Below are 20,456 nucleotides of genomic sequence, written 5' to 3'. Positions count from 1 at the left end.
AAAAATGTTTATTCTTCAGGGGCTAATGTCTAACTCTGTATTAGAGAGTCTATGTTTAAAGCCACTAGAAATTTGAAGTAAAAAACACCCCCATTACCTAAAATAATAATAATCACATAAGGAGATAACGTGAGTGATGTTTTGTACTCTTGGTGTAAAGTGAATTGATTAACGTTAGATGTGCCTTGCATTTTTTGTGCTCTTCAGCTTGAACATAGTTTTCTTAGTTCCTCTTTTTGTATCTTCAGGGGAAATATATACATATGATGGCAACATTCTCCCCCTTTAACATGCACAAGCACATGCCTGTGAGTGTTGTTGCTGTCGTTGCCTTGGGAGGACAGAGAGGAACCACTGCGTAAGAGACTGAGTCACTGGGATCCCAGCCTAAGTCAGTAACCCAGAGGGTTCTGGAGAAATTCCAGACATCTAGTACCCAGTGAAAGTTCCAAATACAGAGAAGATATAAAAAATAATGTTTCCTGAGTTAAAGGGCAATCTAATCTTGTCACAGATAAATAAACACACTCCTCGTCTCAGGCCATGCAAATTGTCCAGAGAGGCTTTTCAAGAGCATGTGAGAAGAAAAGGAGCTGGCCATCGGGCTCTGCCAGCAGCTTCTGCACGTCGGAGAACCGAGGGGCTAGAAACACATGTGTGACCAAAGAGAGAAGTAAGGTATTACCGAACGTCTGACCCTAAATGTGCAGGCCTGCCTCTCTCACTGCTGGTAGGAAACAGAAATTATCAGCCCTCCCGACAGATGGGCTCATTAGGGCTCGCAGCAAATTAGAAAAAGGCACCACTTCTTCCAGGTGGAGGTGACCCAGCTGTCCTGGCTGGCAGGTGAGTACAGATGCTCTGTACTCCAAATATGTCAGTAGCACCTCAGAGGGCCATTCTGTACACACTCTACATGGTAGTGTCACCAGTGTGTGTCTATTTTTCAGTATATGCATAATATTACACTCATACACAAATACAAACACATACATACAAGTACAAAGATACAACCTATGGAGAGTTTTCAGAACCCCAATTTTTTTAAAGCATCACTGCATCTGCTCCTCCTGCTCATTATTTTCTAATACACACACACACACACACACACTTAAAATGGGGACAGGGTGTGGAGAGAACACAAAATCTAGAGTCCCATTTCCTTTGCAAATAAAATTTTTTCTGATGTACAAGGTTAAAATGTTAAGTTAGACCGAAGTTTTCAGAAGCATTTGAGTTGAACATAAGTTATTTAAATTCCCTCTCCAATAGCAATGTTAAAACAGAAACTCTGTGTTCCTGTTCCCAAAATGAGTATTAAATGTCGTGAGCAGTCTCAGCAGACCGCCTGCACTGCTCAGAGGAAGGCAAGAGAGGTCCCTCTCTCTCAGTGAACTACAGCTTCGCTTATATACATTGATTGAAAAGTGAATTTCCAGTGACCCACGGGGCTTGCAGTATAGTTATGTTTGGGTCAGGAAATAACTAACAATAAATGGCATATATATATATATATATATATGATAAACTTATTTCAAAATAATGCAACTCTAGAGAAAAAAATCTTAATTATGTTTTACATACCAAGGCAGAGTTCAGATCACACCCCTTGTAAATGACTTTTGTTGCTAGTGATGACCACGGAGGTCACTTATCGTTGCTGGTTTTTCTCAGAAGCCCAACCAGAAGCCTGTGACCCCAGCAGCCCACACAGGACCTCAGCGTCCAGCAGGCTCCCTTCTGTTCAGAGCATCCCTTCCCAGGCATGTGTGCTCTGAAGGGTTTGCACACACACAGAGGGATGGTTTCACTGGAGAACTTGTGTGATGCTTTGGACAAATAAAGAGTTTGTGTGGCTGGCCTTGCTCTGCAAGTTTTGCTTTAGTGTTCTTGTGTTCATCCTAATGACAATCACTTTTCTGAGAAACTGGCAAGTAACAGACTATCTTGCTTAATGAGTTACTTTTTATGTTAACAAGAAGAAACCCACACTTGAGTCAGATGATGGAGGGACTGAGGAAATGAAGGGAGCCTAATTGAGAGGCCTCAATGTGATCTCTCAAGCAAAGCTAAAATCTACCCCAGGAAATTCCAGCTTAAATGAGAAACTGGAACTGAAAACTCAACCTGTTTTAGAATTGGCTGGTTGGAAAACATTTGTCATCTAGACAAGCAGTGAGAGAAAGTTAACAAGCCTGACAAAGGGCAGGAAAGAATAAAAATCTGTCTTTCCTGTTGCTTTACCTGTCCTATTAGGCATTGTTTGTCTCATTCTCTAGATATATATTTCCTTCCTATACTTGGGAAAAGCAGAATTCAAATAATTAATTACTTTTAAAAGCCCTAAGGACCCTATGCAATAATGATGTAATGATATTAAGAAGTTGGAACTGAATAAACGAATAGCAATTTGGTGAAACCTAGAGTCTCTTCCGAAGGGTTCTTCATAACAGGGAGCCCCTGGGCTCAATCCCAAACTGACCTAAAAAGGCCCTTTAAATGACAGCAAAAAGCAACAACAAAAACCAGAATACAAACAAAACAAGAAGTTTAAAAGAAAGTTTAAGAAAGAACACATCCGCTCGCTCTGTACTCCAAATACTACAGCATCTGTTTTATAGCACTTGATGGTTTTTATAGGAGCACTTTCCTATCTATTAATATTCTCTGATATTCTTTAATCCATAATTTGGACAGAGATAGGGATGGAAGAAAGAGCTCATTTCTTGCTATGTTTAGGGGTTCCAATTTCTTAGATATTTTGTTTGAGCTTTTTGGGTTATTATATTATTCTTCTTTATCCTGCTTTCCAAGCAAAACTGCTAAGAAAAATGAAGTCCATTACTTTGATGATGGTGGTGATTATGATAGCTACCATGTATTGGTTGCTTACTTTGCCTGGGTACCTTGCCTGGCATTTATAATCCTTAAAATAAGCCTACAAAGTAATCACTATTAATAGTTTTTGGAGAAGTTAAAATTTTTCCTAGATAGACTTGGATTTAAATCCAGCTCTGACTGGCCCCATCACTAATGTTTTTAACCGGTCATCTATACTGGCTTCTTCCTTTAAAAAGAGAAACAAACAGTAGAGAGCTCATAAGTTGATAGCAGAAAAAAAGAGAGAAAAGAAGAAAAGTAGATAATTTTAAAAATGGCATGCAGTCTCTCATGATTTCATTGCTCAAAAATGAGAGCAGAGTTTGGCACATACAAACTTAAGGCTGGTGAGATTTCTTTGACTGGCCAAAATTTAATCCAACAGCATGCAAGGACCCCACAGTGCCTCAGTGAGACATGATTTCCATAGAGACAACTTACTGTATAATCATATTTCAATCAGTAAATTTCCATGAAATAGATTCACCTTCTTTAGCAGAAAAGGAAGAAAAAGTTGTCAATTAATTCCTATAGACTTTCTCTCATAAAAACCTACTGTACCACTTCACACCAATTATAATGGCTATTATAAAAAACAAACAAACAAAACAGAGAATAGCAAGTGTTGGTGAGGATGTGGAGAAATAGAAATCCTTGTGCACTGCTGATGAGAATGTAAAATGATGAACTGCTATGGAAAATAAAGTGGGCGTTTCTTAAGAACTTAAGCGTAGATTTACCACTTGATCCATCAATTCCACTTCTCGGTATATATCCAGAAGAATTGAAAGGAGACACTTATATAATATCAAACAAATATTTGTCCACGCCTGTTCATAGAAGTATTATTCTTAAGAGCCAAAAGGTGGAAACAACCCAAGTGTCCATTGATGGCTGATTAGATCAATAAAGTGTGCTATATACATACAATAGAATATTATTTAGCCATAAATAGAAATGAAATTTTGTGACAACATGTATAAAACTTGAAGACAATATATTAAGTGAAATAAAGTCCCAAAAAAACAAAGACCAAGCTGAGGAGTGGTCACAGCTCCTACCATACACCTCTTCCCTGGTCGGCTGCTCCTCAGTCCAACCTCCAATAAACCTGGTGGTCATGATGTGAGTATAAATAATTAGGGATTAGCAGGAAGTAAGGAGATTATCAATGATGCTTCAGAAGATAGTTGGACAGTTGTGACTATGGATCAGAGACTTCAGAATGAGTCAACATGGGATTATATAAAATGGTAGCAAGTTTCTTCACAAAATCTCAAATTTTCTACTCTGCAAAATGGCAATAATAATATTAGCATCAACCTGCTAAGGTCTTGATGAGACTGAAAAGGACTATGAGAATGCTCAATGGAAGATGCCTACTACTATTACCAATAAAAAGAACAAAATCTAAATTTGGTATAACGCTGGTGAAATAATAAACAGTAGAATGGATCTTTTAGACCCAAGGACAATTGGTGGGAACCTGCCCACAGGTATACAGTGCAGCCTCATGAATGCTGTCTCCCTTTTGCTGAGTGGCTACTGTCAAACCAGGGAGAAGCTAGTTCCATGCTCTGCTTCCACTCCTTGTGAAGAGGCTGCCTTACTCCCACTGCCTAAGGGTGTAAAGCAAAGATCTGTCAATGATCCATTCTCTTCCCGTTCATGAAACAGACACACCACTTCTGTACACCAGGGCAGGGCAGTAAATAAATGTCACTGTGGGATTAGAAATATCCTTTGCTTACTGCCCCTCTTCTACATCAAGGTCACTGACACAAGATGACCTACCCCTTCGTCTCTGGCTAATGAGCCATGCTTATCACTGTGAAAAGAAAAGAAAAAAGTTCTCAACTTATCCTACTGATGGAGGAGACAAGAGAACACCCGTGGGCTATTACTTCCATGCTCTGCGGGAGAACAAAGGGTGACTGGTAGAAACCGCTTCTGAGGTGGAATGTGAACTGACCACTATACTCCCAAACACCTCAAACTGAGAAACAATTACTCTACTCAAATGCTAAGGTTTGTTCAGTGAAAATAAGCTGTGAATGTCATTCGTACTCTGATCTTGCTATCTGGCAATGTTATATATATATTTGTCACAGTTGCCTTTAGAATCATAGGATCAGAGTGCTATTTTCTCAATAATTCTATAATAAACACATTGATTCTAGTAAGAAAAAAAGAAACCCTATTTTAAAAAGTGAAATCTGATACAAATTCATATTTTTCCAGAATTTTTCATAGCATGAATACTTGATTTCTGCATATAGCTTTGAACTTTGAAAGATTTCTAGGACTATTCACTAAGCACATATTCACATTTACAGAATCATGTCAATACATATATATGCCATACTGAGTTAAAAGAAAACAGCTGGGGTATAACTTAGGGTTCTGGTTATTTGTAGCATCACTAGGATGCTACACTTGGAGGACACTCATATACATACATTAAAAGACTGAAGGTCAATGTACTGAGGCAGAGTCTTTCATTAGCCTGTGAGGACTGTCATTCACTTGTCCATCCATTTACATACTTTGCCTGCCTGCTAGATGCCCAGCCATTCCAGGTGCAGCAGGCAACCAGAGTTCTGCCCTGTAAAGTTTACTTACTAAAAGGGCAGACAGAAAACAACACATTGCAAATAGATATACACATCAGAGAGCTAAGATGTTACAACTTCAACAAAACACATTATAGAACTTGAGTTTTGTTAGGTGAAAAGAATTCCTTTGCAATGCCTGACCTCTAGCTCTAAAAATAATACCTGATTTATTTGTCCGGTGATAAATTTAAAGGTATTCTGTAACAAGATCGAATAAATTTCAGATATACCTGAAACAAATTTGTTGTAATCTTTTTTTTTTTTTTTTTTTTTTATCTGAAACTGGAAACGGGAGAGACAGTCAGACAGACTCCCGCATGCGCCTGACCACCGGCACGCCCACCAGGGGGTGATGCTCTGCCCCTCTGGGGCGTCGCTCTGCCTCGACCAGAGCCACTCTAGCGCCTGGAGCAGAGGCCAAGGAGCCATCCCTAGCGTCCGGGCCATCTTTTGCTCCAATGGAGCCTTGGCTGCAGGAGGGGAAGAGAGAGACAGAGAGGAAGGGGGGGGGTTGGAGAAGCAAATGGGCGCTTCTCCTATGTGCCCTGGCCGGGAATCGAACCTGGGTCCCCCTCACGCCAGGCCGACGCTCTTCCGCTGAGCCAACCGGCCAGGGCCTGTTGTAATCTTTATTTATATTTCAACCCTTTTTTATTTATTTTTATTTTATTTTATTTAATTAAGTGAAAGGCATGGAGGCAGAGACAAACTCCAGCATGTGCCCTGACCAGGATCCACTCACACAGCCCCCTACCAAGCAATGCTCTGCCTGTTTGAGTTGCTGCTCTGTTGTTCAGCAATGGAGCTATTTTAGCACCTGAGGCAGGCCATAGAGCCATCCTCAGTGCCCAGGGCCAACTTTGCTTGAATCATTTGAGCCATGCCTGCAGAAAGAGAGGAGAGTGGGGGGGAGAGATAGAGAGAGCAAGAAGGGGGGAGAAGGGGGGAGAAGCAGATGGTCGCTTCTCCTGTGTGCCCTGACTGGGAATCAAACCCAGGACATTTACACGCCAGGCTGACGCTCTACTGTTGAGCCAACTGGCCAAGGCTTATTTTTTTATTTTTAGAAAATATTTTTAACGAGAGAGAGACAGACAGGAAGGGAGAGAGATGAGAAGCATCAATTCATACCTGCAGCACTTTAGTTGTTCATTGATTGCTTTTTCATATGTGCCTTTACTGGAGGGTTCCAGCCGAGCCAGTGACCCCTTGCTCAAGCCAGCAACCTTGGGCTCAAGCCAGCGACCTGCGCTCAAGCTGGTGAGCCTGAGCTCAAGCTGGCGACCTCGAGGTTTCGAACCTGAGTCCTCAGTGTCCCAGGCTGAGGTTTTATCCACTGTGCCACTGTCTGGTCAGGCTCAACCTTTTTAAAATGAGTTTTCAGAATAATATGTGTTTGTGAATGGAGCCTGTGAAAGTTTGCTGTCTTGAGTATTTTCCTTTTCCTAAGGATATGGGGATTGGAGGGGGATGGGAGGGGTGCTGGAAATGGCTGAATGGAGAAACAAACACCATCAAGCCTTTTGCTTACCAAGTAGAATCCTTCCATGCCTACTGATATGGATAACAATTATTGGGTTTCACCCACTTAAAGCATTGGAAGGGCACACTCCCCTAGCCACTACAGCTTTAGGATGAAGAATGGCAGCATTCCTTCTGAAGATGTATGACCTGAAAAAATTATCACTCACTTAGTTAGCACATTCTCAATGGCGGTGCTTCCTAGACTCATCTAAGCCCTCAGGACACCTGCAGCTTGTCCTGGGCCCCACTCCTTAATTACTGATGTCCAGGAGAGGGACCCACAAATCTACAGACTTTGAACAAGAGCCCAGGGTGAGCCTCACGATAAGGCAACTGCATGAAACTCTACAACACAACACAGATCTCTATTCAAATAAGAGAATAAAAATTTTATGAAAAAACGGAACTTTGAAAGATAATCTATGATGAGACCAAACAGTGCAGGTGAATAGCCATAATGGAGCCTTCAGGTTGGATTTGTTTGTTCATTGATTGCTTCTCATATGTGCCTTGACCAGGGGCCCTTTAGCTGAGCCAGTAACTCCAGCGACTTTGGGCTCAGCCAACGACTATGAGGTCATGTCTATGATCCCACACTGATGCCGGCAACTCTGGACTCAAGTCGGTGAACTTGTGCTCAAGCCAGCGACTTTGGGGTTTTGAACCTGGGTTCTCAGCATCCCAGGTTGATACTCTATCCACTGCACCACCACTGGTCAGGCTGGTCATATTGCGTGATGTAAAGACATCTGCAGTGCTGGGAGGGGGAGGGTGTTGATCTGATCGATGTTTAAAAGCAGCACTCTGGCTGCTGTGCCACAAATGGCTCTGGAGGAAGCAGGAGCTGAAGCACAAGGCAAGGTAGACAGCTACTGGGTAATTCATCTCGAGAGGGTGAATTCGGCTGGGGTCAGAGTGATCGCAGAGGGTTTAGGAATATGAATCAATTTTCAAAGTAGAATCAACTGGATTTGCTGAAGGATTGGATATGTAACTTAAAGAAAGAGAGTCAATGGCTTCGAGGTTTGAAGCGTGGCAACTAGGCAAATGGAGTTAACATCAATGAAAAGGGCTCCAGACCTGATGGCAGGGTGCTGGGGAGCTGTGCCCACGGGCATCAGGAGGCTCTTTGCAAGTGGGATGGAATCTACTGAAGGTGCTTAGCTGGGATGCAAAATAATCTAATTCAGGAGGGACCTCAGCAGTTCAGTTCACAGAGGCAGAGAACAGAACCATGGTGTCAGGGGTAGGGGTGAGGAGCAATGGGGAGTCTGTGTTTAATGGGGGGCTTTCAGTTTGGGGAGATGAAGAAGTTCTGGAGATGGATGGTGGGGATGGCTGCACAGCAGGTGAATGTGCTAATGCCTCTGAACTGCACACTGAAAAATGGTTAAAATGATAAATTCTATGCCGTGTACACTTGACCATAATAAAAAATGCAAAGGTAAATGTATCCAGTGGCTCTTCTGACTCTGTGGAGCATGGAATAAGGAAGCCAAAGAGGAGGGAGAGTGAGCAGTAAGAGCAGGGGTGCCAGGCAAAATACAATGGGAATACTTCTACTAAAATACTGTTCACAGAACACTATACCCAAAATTCAAACATAACTGGGTGCCTGAATTTCTACCAGCCCAATTAGCCCATACCAGGTAAGAGGAATTGCAACTGTCCAGATGGGAGACGATGGGCTGGAGATTAATTCTGGAAGAAAGAAGGCAAAGGTTTGCTTACAAGCTGTGGGGCAGAAGGTGAAAACAAGGGGATCCCAGGGCGCTTCTAGAATGGGAGGCTGGGCTGGGGGGAGCGAGCGCCCAGGAAGCCTGGCTTGGAAGAACCTGTGTTCCGCAGCTGGGGTGCCTGGACCTCCTGAGCAGAGGACTGCCCCTGCACGTGTGCTTCCGGCGGCCACCTGTGGCAACGGCTCTGGGAGCTGGAGGCGAGGCCAGCACCTCCCAGGAAGGGGGTCTGGTGTAGGGAAGGCGTGAGGCTGAGTAGTGGAGGCTGTGGCAGGGCTCCTCTGGGGCCCTCTGGCAGCCCTGTGGTCTCTGGCGCCTGGAACCCTGGGTCCGTTGGGCAGGATCATGGCTTGGCGGAGATGAAGTGCCTGAGACGGGGCACTGAAGAGGCCAGAAAGGCAGTCTCCCAGCAGGGACACCGAATCAGGGCTCTGCTCTGCTGGGTGCAGGCGGGAACCTACCACAATCACACCTGGGAAAATGCATTCCAGGTGCCCAGCTGCCCTCAGAATAAACTGAGGACAGCAAACTATTCTGAAGTTGGGGATGGGGGATATTTTGGTGACTCAATCTAAAAGTAATTATACTGTATTTTACTAAACCCCATAAGCAAAGTAACACAAATGTCTTAAAGTATGTGTTCCAAGTATGGGAGGGTGAAATTTGTTTTCTATAGAAGACTACAAAGCCATATTTTTAAAAAGACATTTAGAAGTCAGTCTAAGTATTCTATTTCATCTTTTTCTTTCATAGAAAAAAAATCATTGTGAACCTGCTTTTAAAAATGACCATACATTCCATTGAAGTAATAAAAGAAATAAGTTGTCTCAGGAGTGTGGCTGGCAGTGGCTGGTAAGGACTGAGGACAGGAGCAGGAGGAAGAAGGAAGAGGACGAAGATGGTGCAGGGCCACCAGGCTTAGAAGGCAGCCGCGGAGACAAAGAACAGGGTTCAGGAATAGGGAGCCAGGGAGACCAGGAACAGGGAAGGCAAACAAGTCGAGTTTGGCTTCTACCTAAACAACCACCCTGAGCATGAGCCAGCCAAGTTCTCCAAGGCCCTCCTCATGCAAAATTTCATGGCAGTTTCTCCACCTGAACAGGCCCGGCCTCTTCATTCAAGTGCTATTTTCCAGGACCATCCTCTGGTGTGCTCAGTCGGCCTTATCTCTCTCTGCTGCTCCCCAGGGTCCTGTCCTGGGCTGTCCTCTGCCCGCTTCATCCATTCTCTGGAACCACAGAGCCAGCCTCCCAGAATTCTCTTTAGCTCACATTCCTCTTTTAAGCCCAGGTGCCTATATTAAAACTTCTGATGAATTAAGACAGCTCGACCCGGTGTCTATGCCATATCAAATCCAGTGCAATTAAATTAACCTCATCAGCAAACATCCCCCTTCCAAACCCAATGCTTGTGGTGTCAATCACTCCATTACTCAGTCCAAACACCCTAGTGAGCATCTTTCTTCACTTCCTCTTTCTACACTCTTGCAGGGAAGAGCCCTAATTTCCCTTGGCCCCATACTTTTTTCCCGGGATGCCTAGCCTCTCACTAGCCTCCCTTCTTGTCATGTTTGTACACTGTGGCCAGGGCACTCTTTACAGCACAGAGCTCATCATATCATACTCCTGCTTAGCTCTTCAATTGCTCTCCATTATCCTCAGGAATGAGGAACAAACTCCCACCCAGCAACTTGTCACCATTCACAGCTCGAGCCACACACCTGCTTTGTGGGCAATACTAGGAAGCCACGTGGTTGAGAGATTTAATTCTCTCCATACTCACTGTGAACTCCCTCGGATTTTGGTCTCACAGGGCACGGAGCTCTTGAGCTTTGGGATGGCGTGGTGGGGGTGGTGGGGACAGGGGCTGGACTGGGTAATGAGAAATCTAACTCTGAATGGAAAAATTTTAGAACGAGTCCTGTCTATTTCAGGATGTATCCTTTAAAGATGAGCTCTGGACTAGAACGCAGACCGACCGCTGTTCCTATCCCATCCCGCCTTTCCTAGTCTCAGGTTTTGAAAACAAAACAAGGAGGAAAAGCCAGCAACAAAATGGAATCGTAGGAGCAGAGAAGCAGAGGGCCCTGTGGTTCTCCAAGAGACAAACGACCAGTTTCTATAACGAGCATCTTGGTGTATGTGTGAGAGGGGTGGGCAGACATAAATATATATCACAGTAAATACAAACGGCAGAAACTGTAACTCCTGTGAGACTATTTGCTGAGTATAACCTTTTTTGTTTTTCTCAAAATACATTTTTTCCGTTATACCAAACAGTGAACTGCCCCTCCTCCACAGCTTAACAATACTTCCAGTTCCTTAATGTCCATGTTTACCTCTCCACGTCTCCAGTCCCATTCTTTCTACATATCCATATTTGTACCCCTTGGACCCCTTTTCTGTGCCCTTATGCACCCAGTTCCTTCAAATACTCTTTCCTATATCCAACTCCTTCCCAGGCACGCGGGGCTAACTAGCCCTGGCTTTTAAGGCTATCTCCTCCAGGAAGCCTGCTCTCTTGCTGCTCTACTGGGTTCCATCTTGCTCCACACGCTCTGAAAACAGCCTGCAAAGCCGCACCGGAGAGCCCTTGCCTGTCACTTACTGGCCTCCCACACCAAGCCTCGAGGCACATCTGCATCTTGCTCATCCCATTCTTGGCACGTGCCTGGTTGTGCTCAGTCCATATTTGTGGGTGAAAAAGAGGGAAGTGTGCCAAGAAGGTGAGGGGAAAAGAGAGAAAGCAGGCCAAATGCTTAAGAGAAAGATGGACGGAAATTACACTCTCCTGCCCCCTTCAACGTACTTTTCATTTCCACTTTTAAATTGTAAGCGCCGGTAACTAACTCTGCCCAATCCTGAATGACTTCAATTTAATTTTAGCTGTTAAGGCTTCCATGATGAGTACCTCGAGAGGAAATTATCTTGTGACCTATAGCAGTGCTGACCAGAAATGGCCACCCCTAGAAAAACAAAACCCAGGTAAGAGGCATCGTAGCACACAGACCAAAAGTACCACTTCTCCCCTCTTGTATTAGCGTAAACCTTCTAACTGGTGCCAGAAAGTTTTCCAATCAAGATTGAAACAAGAATAAGTTCTGCCTTATTTACTATTTTAAGCAACCAGTCATGGTTCGTTTGCTTAAATACACTAAACACTCCCCACCACTACCTACCAAAAACAAAAAACAAGTTCCTGTTTTATATATATAATTTTTAAATGACAGTTTCCTATTTTTTCAACCTTTTCACAAGGAGATTACATATGATCCAATATTGAAATTCTGACTGCATCTCTAGTTTCATTTGTCTGTTTTGTAAGTTTTCATGACAAAGCTAAAGCCTTAGACATAAAACTCATCATTTAAAAAATATAAATAAGGTACTTATGTATCTGAAGCCTGCATACAACATTCATGTGATACATTTTATATTTCTTTATTTAGAGGAATGTCAAAATCTTATTTCAGTGTCATCTGAATACACTCAAAATCATTAATTACAGCTTTTGGATGATGATCCACATAGATATTCTAAGTAGGAGTAAAGTTACCTAGTCACCTTAGAGCTGAGGCAGTGGGAGACCTAACCCATGCCTCTCATTTCATAGATGAGGATACTGGACCCATGAAATGCTTTTCCCCAAGCTGACTCTTGGCTCAATGCTTTCTCCACCATTAACATCATCAATAGCTCCACACAAACTGACAGTGATATTTCTCATTCTATAGAAAGAGAAAATCACCATGTCTATATTTCATATTGAGAATGGTTTACAAACAATGGCTCTTTAATGCATATTGGGGTCATCATATCTTGATGGCCACGTGGTCCTTTCAGGCAGGGTGGTGTCTGGCTCAGATTATTTTATGGAATTAATGATTTCTTCAGTGCTGGTCATTTCCCCTTGAGGATACTCTTGTGCTTGAAAGAATTGGGAATACAGGGCCTCAGTACAGAGCCAGGCATGAGAATTCCCATTGAAAGAGGTGAGACTGAACATGAAGCGGGGAGGGAATCTGTCCTGGTTTTACTGGATGAAATGCAAACCAAGCCTGGCACCTGAGGCTTCCATTTGTCACTGAATCTGATTCAGCATCTCAATGTAATTCTTCCCCCACTTTAAGTGAATTAAATGTGATGACATGTCAATGAAGGGTTGATATTAATAAGAGTTTTAAAATTAAAGTTGTTACCTAATTATTGGTGGGGTAGAGTGCAGAATAGCACTGAACTACAAATGAGAACGTAACTTATAGGTTCTTTACAAAGAAACAAAGAAAGGAGACACACATCTGATGGTATTGGAAAATATTGTAGACATTTCCTTAGAATACCCCCGTCCAGACATTTCAGACCCGATTTACCACCAACAGACTGGTGGGTCCCAACCTAGAGTTATTATAAAGAATTGCTAACATACATTGTTTTCTCAGTTAGTAGATACTATAATGAGGAAGAACTCAAAAAGTTCTGCTGTTGAAACGACTTTCCACTCCAAAAATTGAGAATTACAAAGAGGTGGGCTGAGGGTTCCTTACCTGGCCCATTTTACCAATTTCCAACTTAAATGGTGGCTTAAAATATAAGACTAGGGGACAAAATGTATCTTGAGTATAATCACTATGTGATATGTCTTGGCAATAGAGACTTTTTGGGGGGAAGAAAGTTCAAGATATCATTAATTCTGCTAAGCAAAATTCATAAAGGGGAAAAATGCTTGTCAGCACAGTGTCAGATGCAAAACGATCATAGGAATGATTCTGTTCATGGAATGATGGTGGGGTGCAGAGGAAAGAATAGATACAGGGGCCTTGACTAAGATCAGAAGACCCAGGATTGAGTCCAGCAATTCCACCTACCAGCTAGCTCTATAACCTTGGATAAGTCCAAGATGACCTCTTCATTTGTAAAATGCATTAAGTAACAATATAAATGCTCTCAAGGTTGTGGAGCTCAAATTTGATGTTGGAAGTAGAAGTGTTTTACCAACTAGAGGGAGTTGCCATGATTATAACAACTTTGGCTTTTGGTTCAATTTTTATTGCAGTTTTACTCACACATAATTGTCCATTTCATTTTTGGTAACTTTTGCACTTCAGGGATGTCACCGCCAAAGAGCAAAAAAAATTCACTTGGCTTGAATAACAAGATGTCTTATCTGATCTCCATATGACAACTGTGAATTTCCTACTTCTTTTTATTCTCAGTTTTACAACTCTACAATTTCTTTTCAGCCTCTGCTGAAAGAAATTCCCACAGATTTCAACCCCGTCTCTTTCCAAGTTCATTTCTGCTTAACTATAAGGCAAAAGCTGGAAGGAAATTATGCGAAGTTTCTCTGCTCTCAAAGTATCAAACTTGCTTTGCAAAGGGGTAACTTTCCTATGTCAGCAAAAAAAAGCTCAAAATTATTTCATTATTTCATACAAGAAAAGCAATAGGTAAAGCTGCGTTATTTGGGATTTCCTAACTTCCATCCATTGGAGAGAAAGGTGAGTGGGCTGAGGGGTTGGAGAGTCTGGATTAGAGTTGGGCTCAGAAGAGCCTTTTAGAACTCAGCCTGAGACAGGATGTGATGAAATCAGCTCTCACATGAACTGCGAGGTTACTGTGGGCACCCACTGCACTTCCTGTCTCGCCTGTCATACGGGGAGAATGGTAAGGGGAAAGTAGAGCATGGGGAAGTGGACCAGAGGGAGAGGGAAGAAGAGGCCAGATGGGAGACTGTGGGAAAAGCCCCAGTACTGCCCCTCACCCTTGTTCCCCTTATTCTTCTGGCACTGGCTCTGGGTTTAAGTAAACTGGTTTGTTTCTATTGTCCCTCTCCCATTGTGAAAAGGCACTGAATTGAACTATGACCTACGTGAACACTCAATTTTCTAACTCTTTGATGCGACTGACAATGCTAATGGAAGAAAGTATGAACGTAATATCATATATATAGCCTACTAATTGTTTAGAGTTCAAATACCAAATAAGATTATATCATACTTCTGCTTTACCGTATTTCCACTTTAAATAGTCAACTGGAGAAAAGGTATTAGAAAGGCTGTATTGTCCAGGGCCGGGTACCAGGCATCTTCTTCTCACCTTGGGCCGGCTTTATTAATATTTCTTATTTTCACATTATTCATCACAGAAGAGTGACAAAGTTAATTAGTGGCACATAATGGAGATGAAAAGGAAACAATTCAGAAATAACTTTCTTTGTATAGATCCTTTCAGAAAGGTACATGAAGAAAGAGGAGGGTTGTTGAGTAGTACCAGTCATAAAGGGAATTGATGGCATGTATCACAGCGGACTGGTCACTGGGTGTGGTGAACAGAAAGCAGATATGTAAAGTGTTTGCTCTCATACTGAGGTCCAAGCCTCCTCCTCGAGTTATATTACAGGAAGAAAAGCCACAAGCTAATGTAGGGTGAGGCAACAGGTGGTCCCATGAGCTCTGCCTTGAGGGAAGAACTGGGTGAGGTTTGCTACAGTGAACAAAGAGGAATTCAAATAAAAATTTATTTATAAAAAAAAAAGAGGAATTCAAAAGGAGATGGTATTTGATTCTAAAGAAAATGTATTTAGTGCTGAACCCACCTGCTTAGGGACTTCCTGGGCATTGCTGACTGCTGACTCTTTTACTGACACCTAATACTTCATGCACCATGCACTTAAACTAGATGTTCCACCAGCTCTACCCAATCTCATTGCTAGCAAACCGCGAGGAAGATAAACAAGAGCTCATCTAGCATGAGTTGGACTCTGTACATTGGCTTCCACGGAGATCAGTGGTAGTGGCCTTGATTGCGTCTGGCCATTCCTGATACCTACCCTTTGAAAATCACAATCAATCCCAGTCTCTGTGATAATTTACTTTGCATACTACAAAGGCTTAGAAACCCCCCCCCAATTCTTTGCTCAGAAAAAGTTACCCTTTGTAATAATAATAGTAATTTACAAAATTAAAGAATAGATACAGGGCCCTTGACTTAAAACTTTAATAATGTCAAGATGTGTTTTGAAATAAGCTTTGCGAAATCAAATACAAAATAAAGTCTTATTCAGGGTATAGTATACACTCTGATATGCATGATTTCTACCCTACAGAATTGTAGGCACAGATCAGACCCTTGGGCACACTGGAATGGCTATGACCACTCAGGACTTCAGGCCATGTGTCCCACACTTCTACATCACTGTCATCCTCTTTCCCTTTCTGAGGAGCAGGTGTGACAAACCTTTACTACACACCTCAACTCTCTCATCCAATAGGAAACACTCAAGTCACCATTCTGGGTAGAGGGCATTATTTAGGTGTGTCGAGTGTGACACAAGTTTATCAGACTTCTGTTTTCTCCATTTTCTGACTCCCTGTCTACATAGGATCTAGAGCTACACCCATCCAAGTCATCTTTCTTCTTACTGCAGAACAATGGCTTTCAAACTGTGGTCCTGAGACCTTTGGAGGCCTACAGAGACCCTGAGGGCCACCTTAGAGAGTTAGAGAGAATTAAGAAATCAGGGCTGTTGGACCCTCCCCTTCCTCCAGTCCTACCACAGCAATTTGCTTCTTTCTAGATTAGACACTGGAGTTCCAGATGACATTTGAATTTCCCACTCAGATAAGGAACCTACTAAACTCCTCAAGTTCTGGTCAATGAGATGAAGGCTGAGCAAAATAACTTCATCATATATCTTTACTGGAATGATGGGGACTGTCAGCCCTAAGGTGTCCTCAGCTTATACCAACAGGCTCTGGTGCACATGTATCCACATCGGTCATTTGATTTGACCACTGACAACATCTGCTTAAATTAGGCATTACCATTTCCATTTGATAGATGAATAAACTAACCCAAAGATGGAAAGTGCTTCCTGAAAACGGTGTGGCTATCGAGTGGTAGAGCCACGACACGGACTGCTCAGATGTGGAACTCCAGCTCTGCCCACAACTCTACCTTGCAGAGTACGTGTTGATCCCACCTTATCTGAATGCGCTCATTTATTCCTTTGATCTCATCTCCCAAGAAGACCTCATCAATTTCCCAACTAAAAGAAGGTCTGAGGGAAGAAATGGGACCAAGAAACGAAAGTCATAAAGACTGCCCTTTCTTACAATTTCTAGAAATCTCTGTGCTAGTTTGGGTTTTATGGTACATGGCCTTCCCGATATGAACCAACTGTGGCCAATACTGAGAAACAAGCAAATTTCTGTACGTGACTAATGAACACAATGAAACGATTAAAAGTCAGAAGCTGGCATCATTCAAATGTGCATTTCCTTGGTATATATACCAGGGACATTTCTGGGTTTCTGGTTAACCTTCCTCTGCTCTTAAGTACACTTCAGGAAACATGTAATTCCAATGTAAACAAATTCGTAACTTCCAGGTTAGTTCTAGAAATAGTATAAAGAATTATTTCTCAGAATCCTAAAGGCACATCCAACAAGAAGTATTGAAAGGAGGTATAGTATGAAAGGAATATTGTTCCTCTGTTTTCACGAACACTGAGGACTTAAAAGTATTAGGACATCAGATTAGTAATTTAGATATTACTTATGCATCAATTAGAAGGTGCGGCACTTAAACTGCATGGGATTGCTTCCCCAAAATACAGCACAAAGTGATCAATTCAGCTGCAGTGTGTCTTTCACTTATGCATAAATAAATAAAATTATAAAGAGATTGCTGTGTATTAAAGAAGATGACATCTAAAGTCAAAACACATGCACACACACCGTATGTAAAACACCCAGTATTGTCTCTAAGGAAGTGTACGCATAACCACACTGGAAAACATCCAATGAAATGCCTTCTCAGGAACAACAATTTCATCATGGATCTGAAGCCGGGGAGGTCTTTGCAATTTATACATATACTGGTCTTTTCATACTTCACCTGAGCAGAAAAGTCAATTAGCTTTGGAAGCAGCACTTTGCCCCCTTCATCACTCTTCAGGAAATCCAGCAAACTGCCTGTTGATAGAGGAAGAACAAGTTAGTATAGTTCAAACATAAAAGAAAATAAAAACAAATTAAATTCAAACAATCGTTACTGTTGGAGAGGAACCCCACAAAATGGCTGGCTTCTCAATTCTGCATGGTTGTAGTGCCTTTTCCTGAGGTTGGTTGAACCCAGTCCCCTCTAACCTGTTACCTTCGACCCGATTTGAAATGTAAATGTGTTCCAGGTAAGAAAGAATGATGGTGCCTGAGAGCAATGCATTTCAGAGGACTTTGTATCTGCCACCAAGATACGCCTACTGCAGCCACCCGATCTTCAGAGCTTCGCTGAGAGAGACCAGTGAGCTCTCACAGTGAGCTTGCCCTTTGCAACTACTCAGCCAGGCTGGCTCCTATCTGTGTCTAGCAAAAGCACAGAACTTGGCACATGCCAAAAGTGTTCAGTGAGTATCTGATGAACAAACTGTGCTTGGAAAAAAGTTAGACCTGCCTAAAAGGGAGTGTGCCCACAGGAAAACCCCCCTGCTTCCTGTGGCTTCATCTCTAAAACAAGACCTGCCTTCTTCCCTAGAACTTGAAGTGCCAGCCTGAGGGTGGCCTTGAGCAAGCTACTTAGGTGGTCTAAGTCCCTTAAAGTGGGCAAGTCTTAGTAGCTCTATCAGAGTCCTTGTGAGGCATGTGCCATGGTGCCTGGCAGGTAATGAGTGCTCAAGAAATGTTCTGCTACCTTATTCACAACACAGAACAATGGCATTTAGCCCTCAGATTGCTAAAAAGATTGAGATCACCCAGGAAAAGCATTGAGACCAGTGTTGTGTAGTAAGTGCTCAATGAAAGTTAGGCATTATCATCTGGAAAAACTCATATTTATATTTATGATTAATAATGCTATAAGTTGGTTAATTGAACTAGTACTTACTGAACTCCAACCAAATGAGTAATCTGGGCTAAAGCAACCTAAGCCATAGGGGCTAGATTTTTTTTTTAAGTAGTCCTTTTTTGGAAGGACTCTGAGTGACTAATATTCTGAAGCATTAACATATATTAAGAAAATGTAATGTTCTTCTTTCTAACCTATTCAGCTCTGATAACAAATTACAATTATTATATATGAGAAGACAGTTAATTCTGGATCGTTGCTTATGTGTTTTTTTTCTTTCTTCATTTCCTCTGATTTTTAAAAAATAATTTGGCAGTTTACTAATATCTACACTGAATTGGAGGAAGAAGGACGGTGATTCTAACCCCTTTACTGACAGTGAAAGCCATGGAGGAAAAGACGGTTGCTTGAACCTCTTTTTCAGTGATTCTATGATGACATAGGAATTCTATCTCGACAAGTTTTAAAAATGTTCACATTTTAAAGTGATACCCTAAACATTTAGATAATGCTAAAGAGGAAGACAAACTATGTGTAGGAATTTGAGAACTCACATTTTAAACATATAATAATAAATATACTCTTATTTAAAATACATATTTATTTATCTGATAAATACTTATTGCGGTCACAGTAGGTATTGGGTATTGTTTTTGGAGCTAACCTAAATAGGGACATGAATGCAGGAAAAATAGGAAGACTATATCTTAGTTTTATAACACAGATTACTTACAAGGGTATGGTTTCTGAAAATGCTTTCTTTTCCTAATATTTTCTAACTTTTTGTTGGTGAGCATGCTGTTTTATGATTAAAATGACTTCAGCTTTCTCTAAATATTTAAATATTTTACTTCTATAAGGGTTAAGGCTATTTATTTATTTGAGAGCAGGGGAGGTAGAGGGACAGACTCCTGCATATGCCTCAACCAGGATACCCTCCAGGCGAGGCCCCTATGAAGTGATACTCTGCACATCTGGGGCACTGCTCCATTGCTTGGCAACTGAGCTATTTTTAGCACCTGAGGCAGAAGCCAGGGAGCCATCCTCAGTGCCTGGGGCCAATTGATTTGAATCAATCAAGCCATGGCTGCAGGAGGTGAGGGGAGAGAGAGAGAGAAAAGGGAGAGGGGTAAGGGTAGAGAAGCAGATGGTTGCTTCTTCTGTGTGCTCTGACTTAGAATTGAGCCGGGACATCCACATGCTGGGCCAATGCTCTACCACTGAGCCAACCAGCCAGGACCAAGGGTTAAGTCTTTTTTTTTTTTTTGTATTTTTCTGGTTAGAAGCGAGGCTGTCAGACAGACTCCCACTTCTGCCTGACCAGGATCCACCTGGCATGCCCACCAGGGGGCGATGCTCTACCCATCTGGGGCGTTGCTCCATTGCGGCCAGAGCCATTCTAGCGCCTAAGGTAGAGCCATAGAGCCATCCTCAGCACCCAGGCCAACTGCTCCAATGGAGCCTTGGCTGTGGGAGGGGAAGAGAGAGACAGAAAGGAAGGGGAGGGGGAAAGGTGGGGAAGCAGATGAGCGCTTCTCCTGTGTGCCCTGGCCGGGAATCAAACCCGGAACATCCACACACCAGGCCGGCTGATGCTCTACTGCTGAGCCAACTGGCCAGGTCCAAGAGTTAAGTCTTTTAACAGCCCTGGGCTTCGGGGCACCTCACCCTTGGCCATGTACTCCGTGATGATGTAGATGGGCTCCTCCTTGGTGACCACTGCATAGAGCCTCACCAGCTTGTCATGCTGAAGGGTCTTCATCAGATTTGCTTCTTCCAGGAAGGCTTGCACAGACATAGTGCCTGGTTTCAGCGTTTTTACAGCCACTTTGGTACTATTGTGATAGTAACCTAGGAAG

The 20,456-nt window shown here is 42.5% G+C and overlaps 1 protein-coding gene across 5 annotated transcripts in view; it reads right to left on the bottom strand.

The window, feature by feature from the left end:
- Positions 1–20,456, bottom strand: part of LYN (LYN proto-oncogene, Src family tyrosine kinase) — a 122,891-nt gene that overhangs the window by 23,155 nt on the left and 79,280 nt on the right. For all 5 annotated transcript variants that reach the window (XM_066266142.1, XM_066266145.1, XM_066266143.1 and 2 more), the window contains exons 9-10: positions 20,266–20,448; positions 17,653–17,729 (exon numbers count right to left, since the gene is read on the bottom strand). In XM_066266142.1, coding sequence (XP_066122239.1) covers positions 17,653–17,729; positions 20,266–20,448 — 260 coding nt within the window. The remainder of the gene's footprint in view (positions 1–17,652; positions 17,730–20,265; positions 20,449–20,456) is intronic.

Source organism: Saccopteryx bilineata, chromosome 3 (genome assembly GCF_036850765.1).
Source record: "Saccopteryx bilineata isolate mSacBil1 chromosome 3, mSacBil1_pri_phased_curated, whole genome shotgun sequence".
NCBI classification, from domain to species: domain Eukaryota; kingdom Metazoa; phylum Chordata; class Mammalia; order Chiroptera; family Emballonuridae; genus Saccopteryx; species Saccopteryx bilineata.
This window is presented reverse-complemented; position numbering and strand designations above follow the sequence as displayed.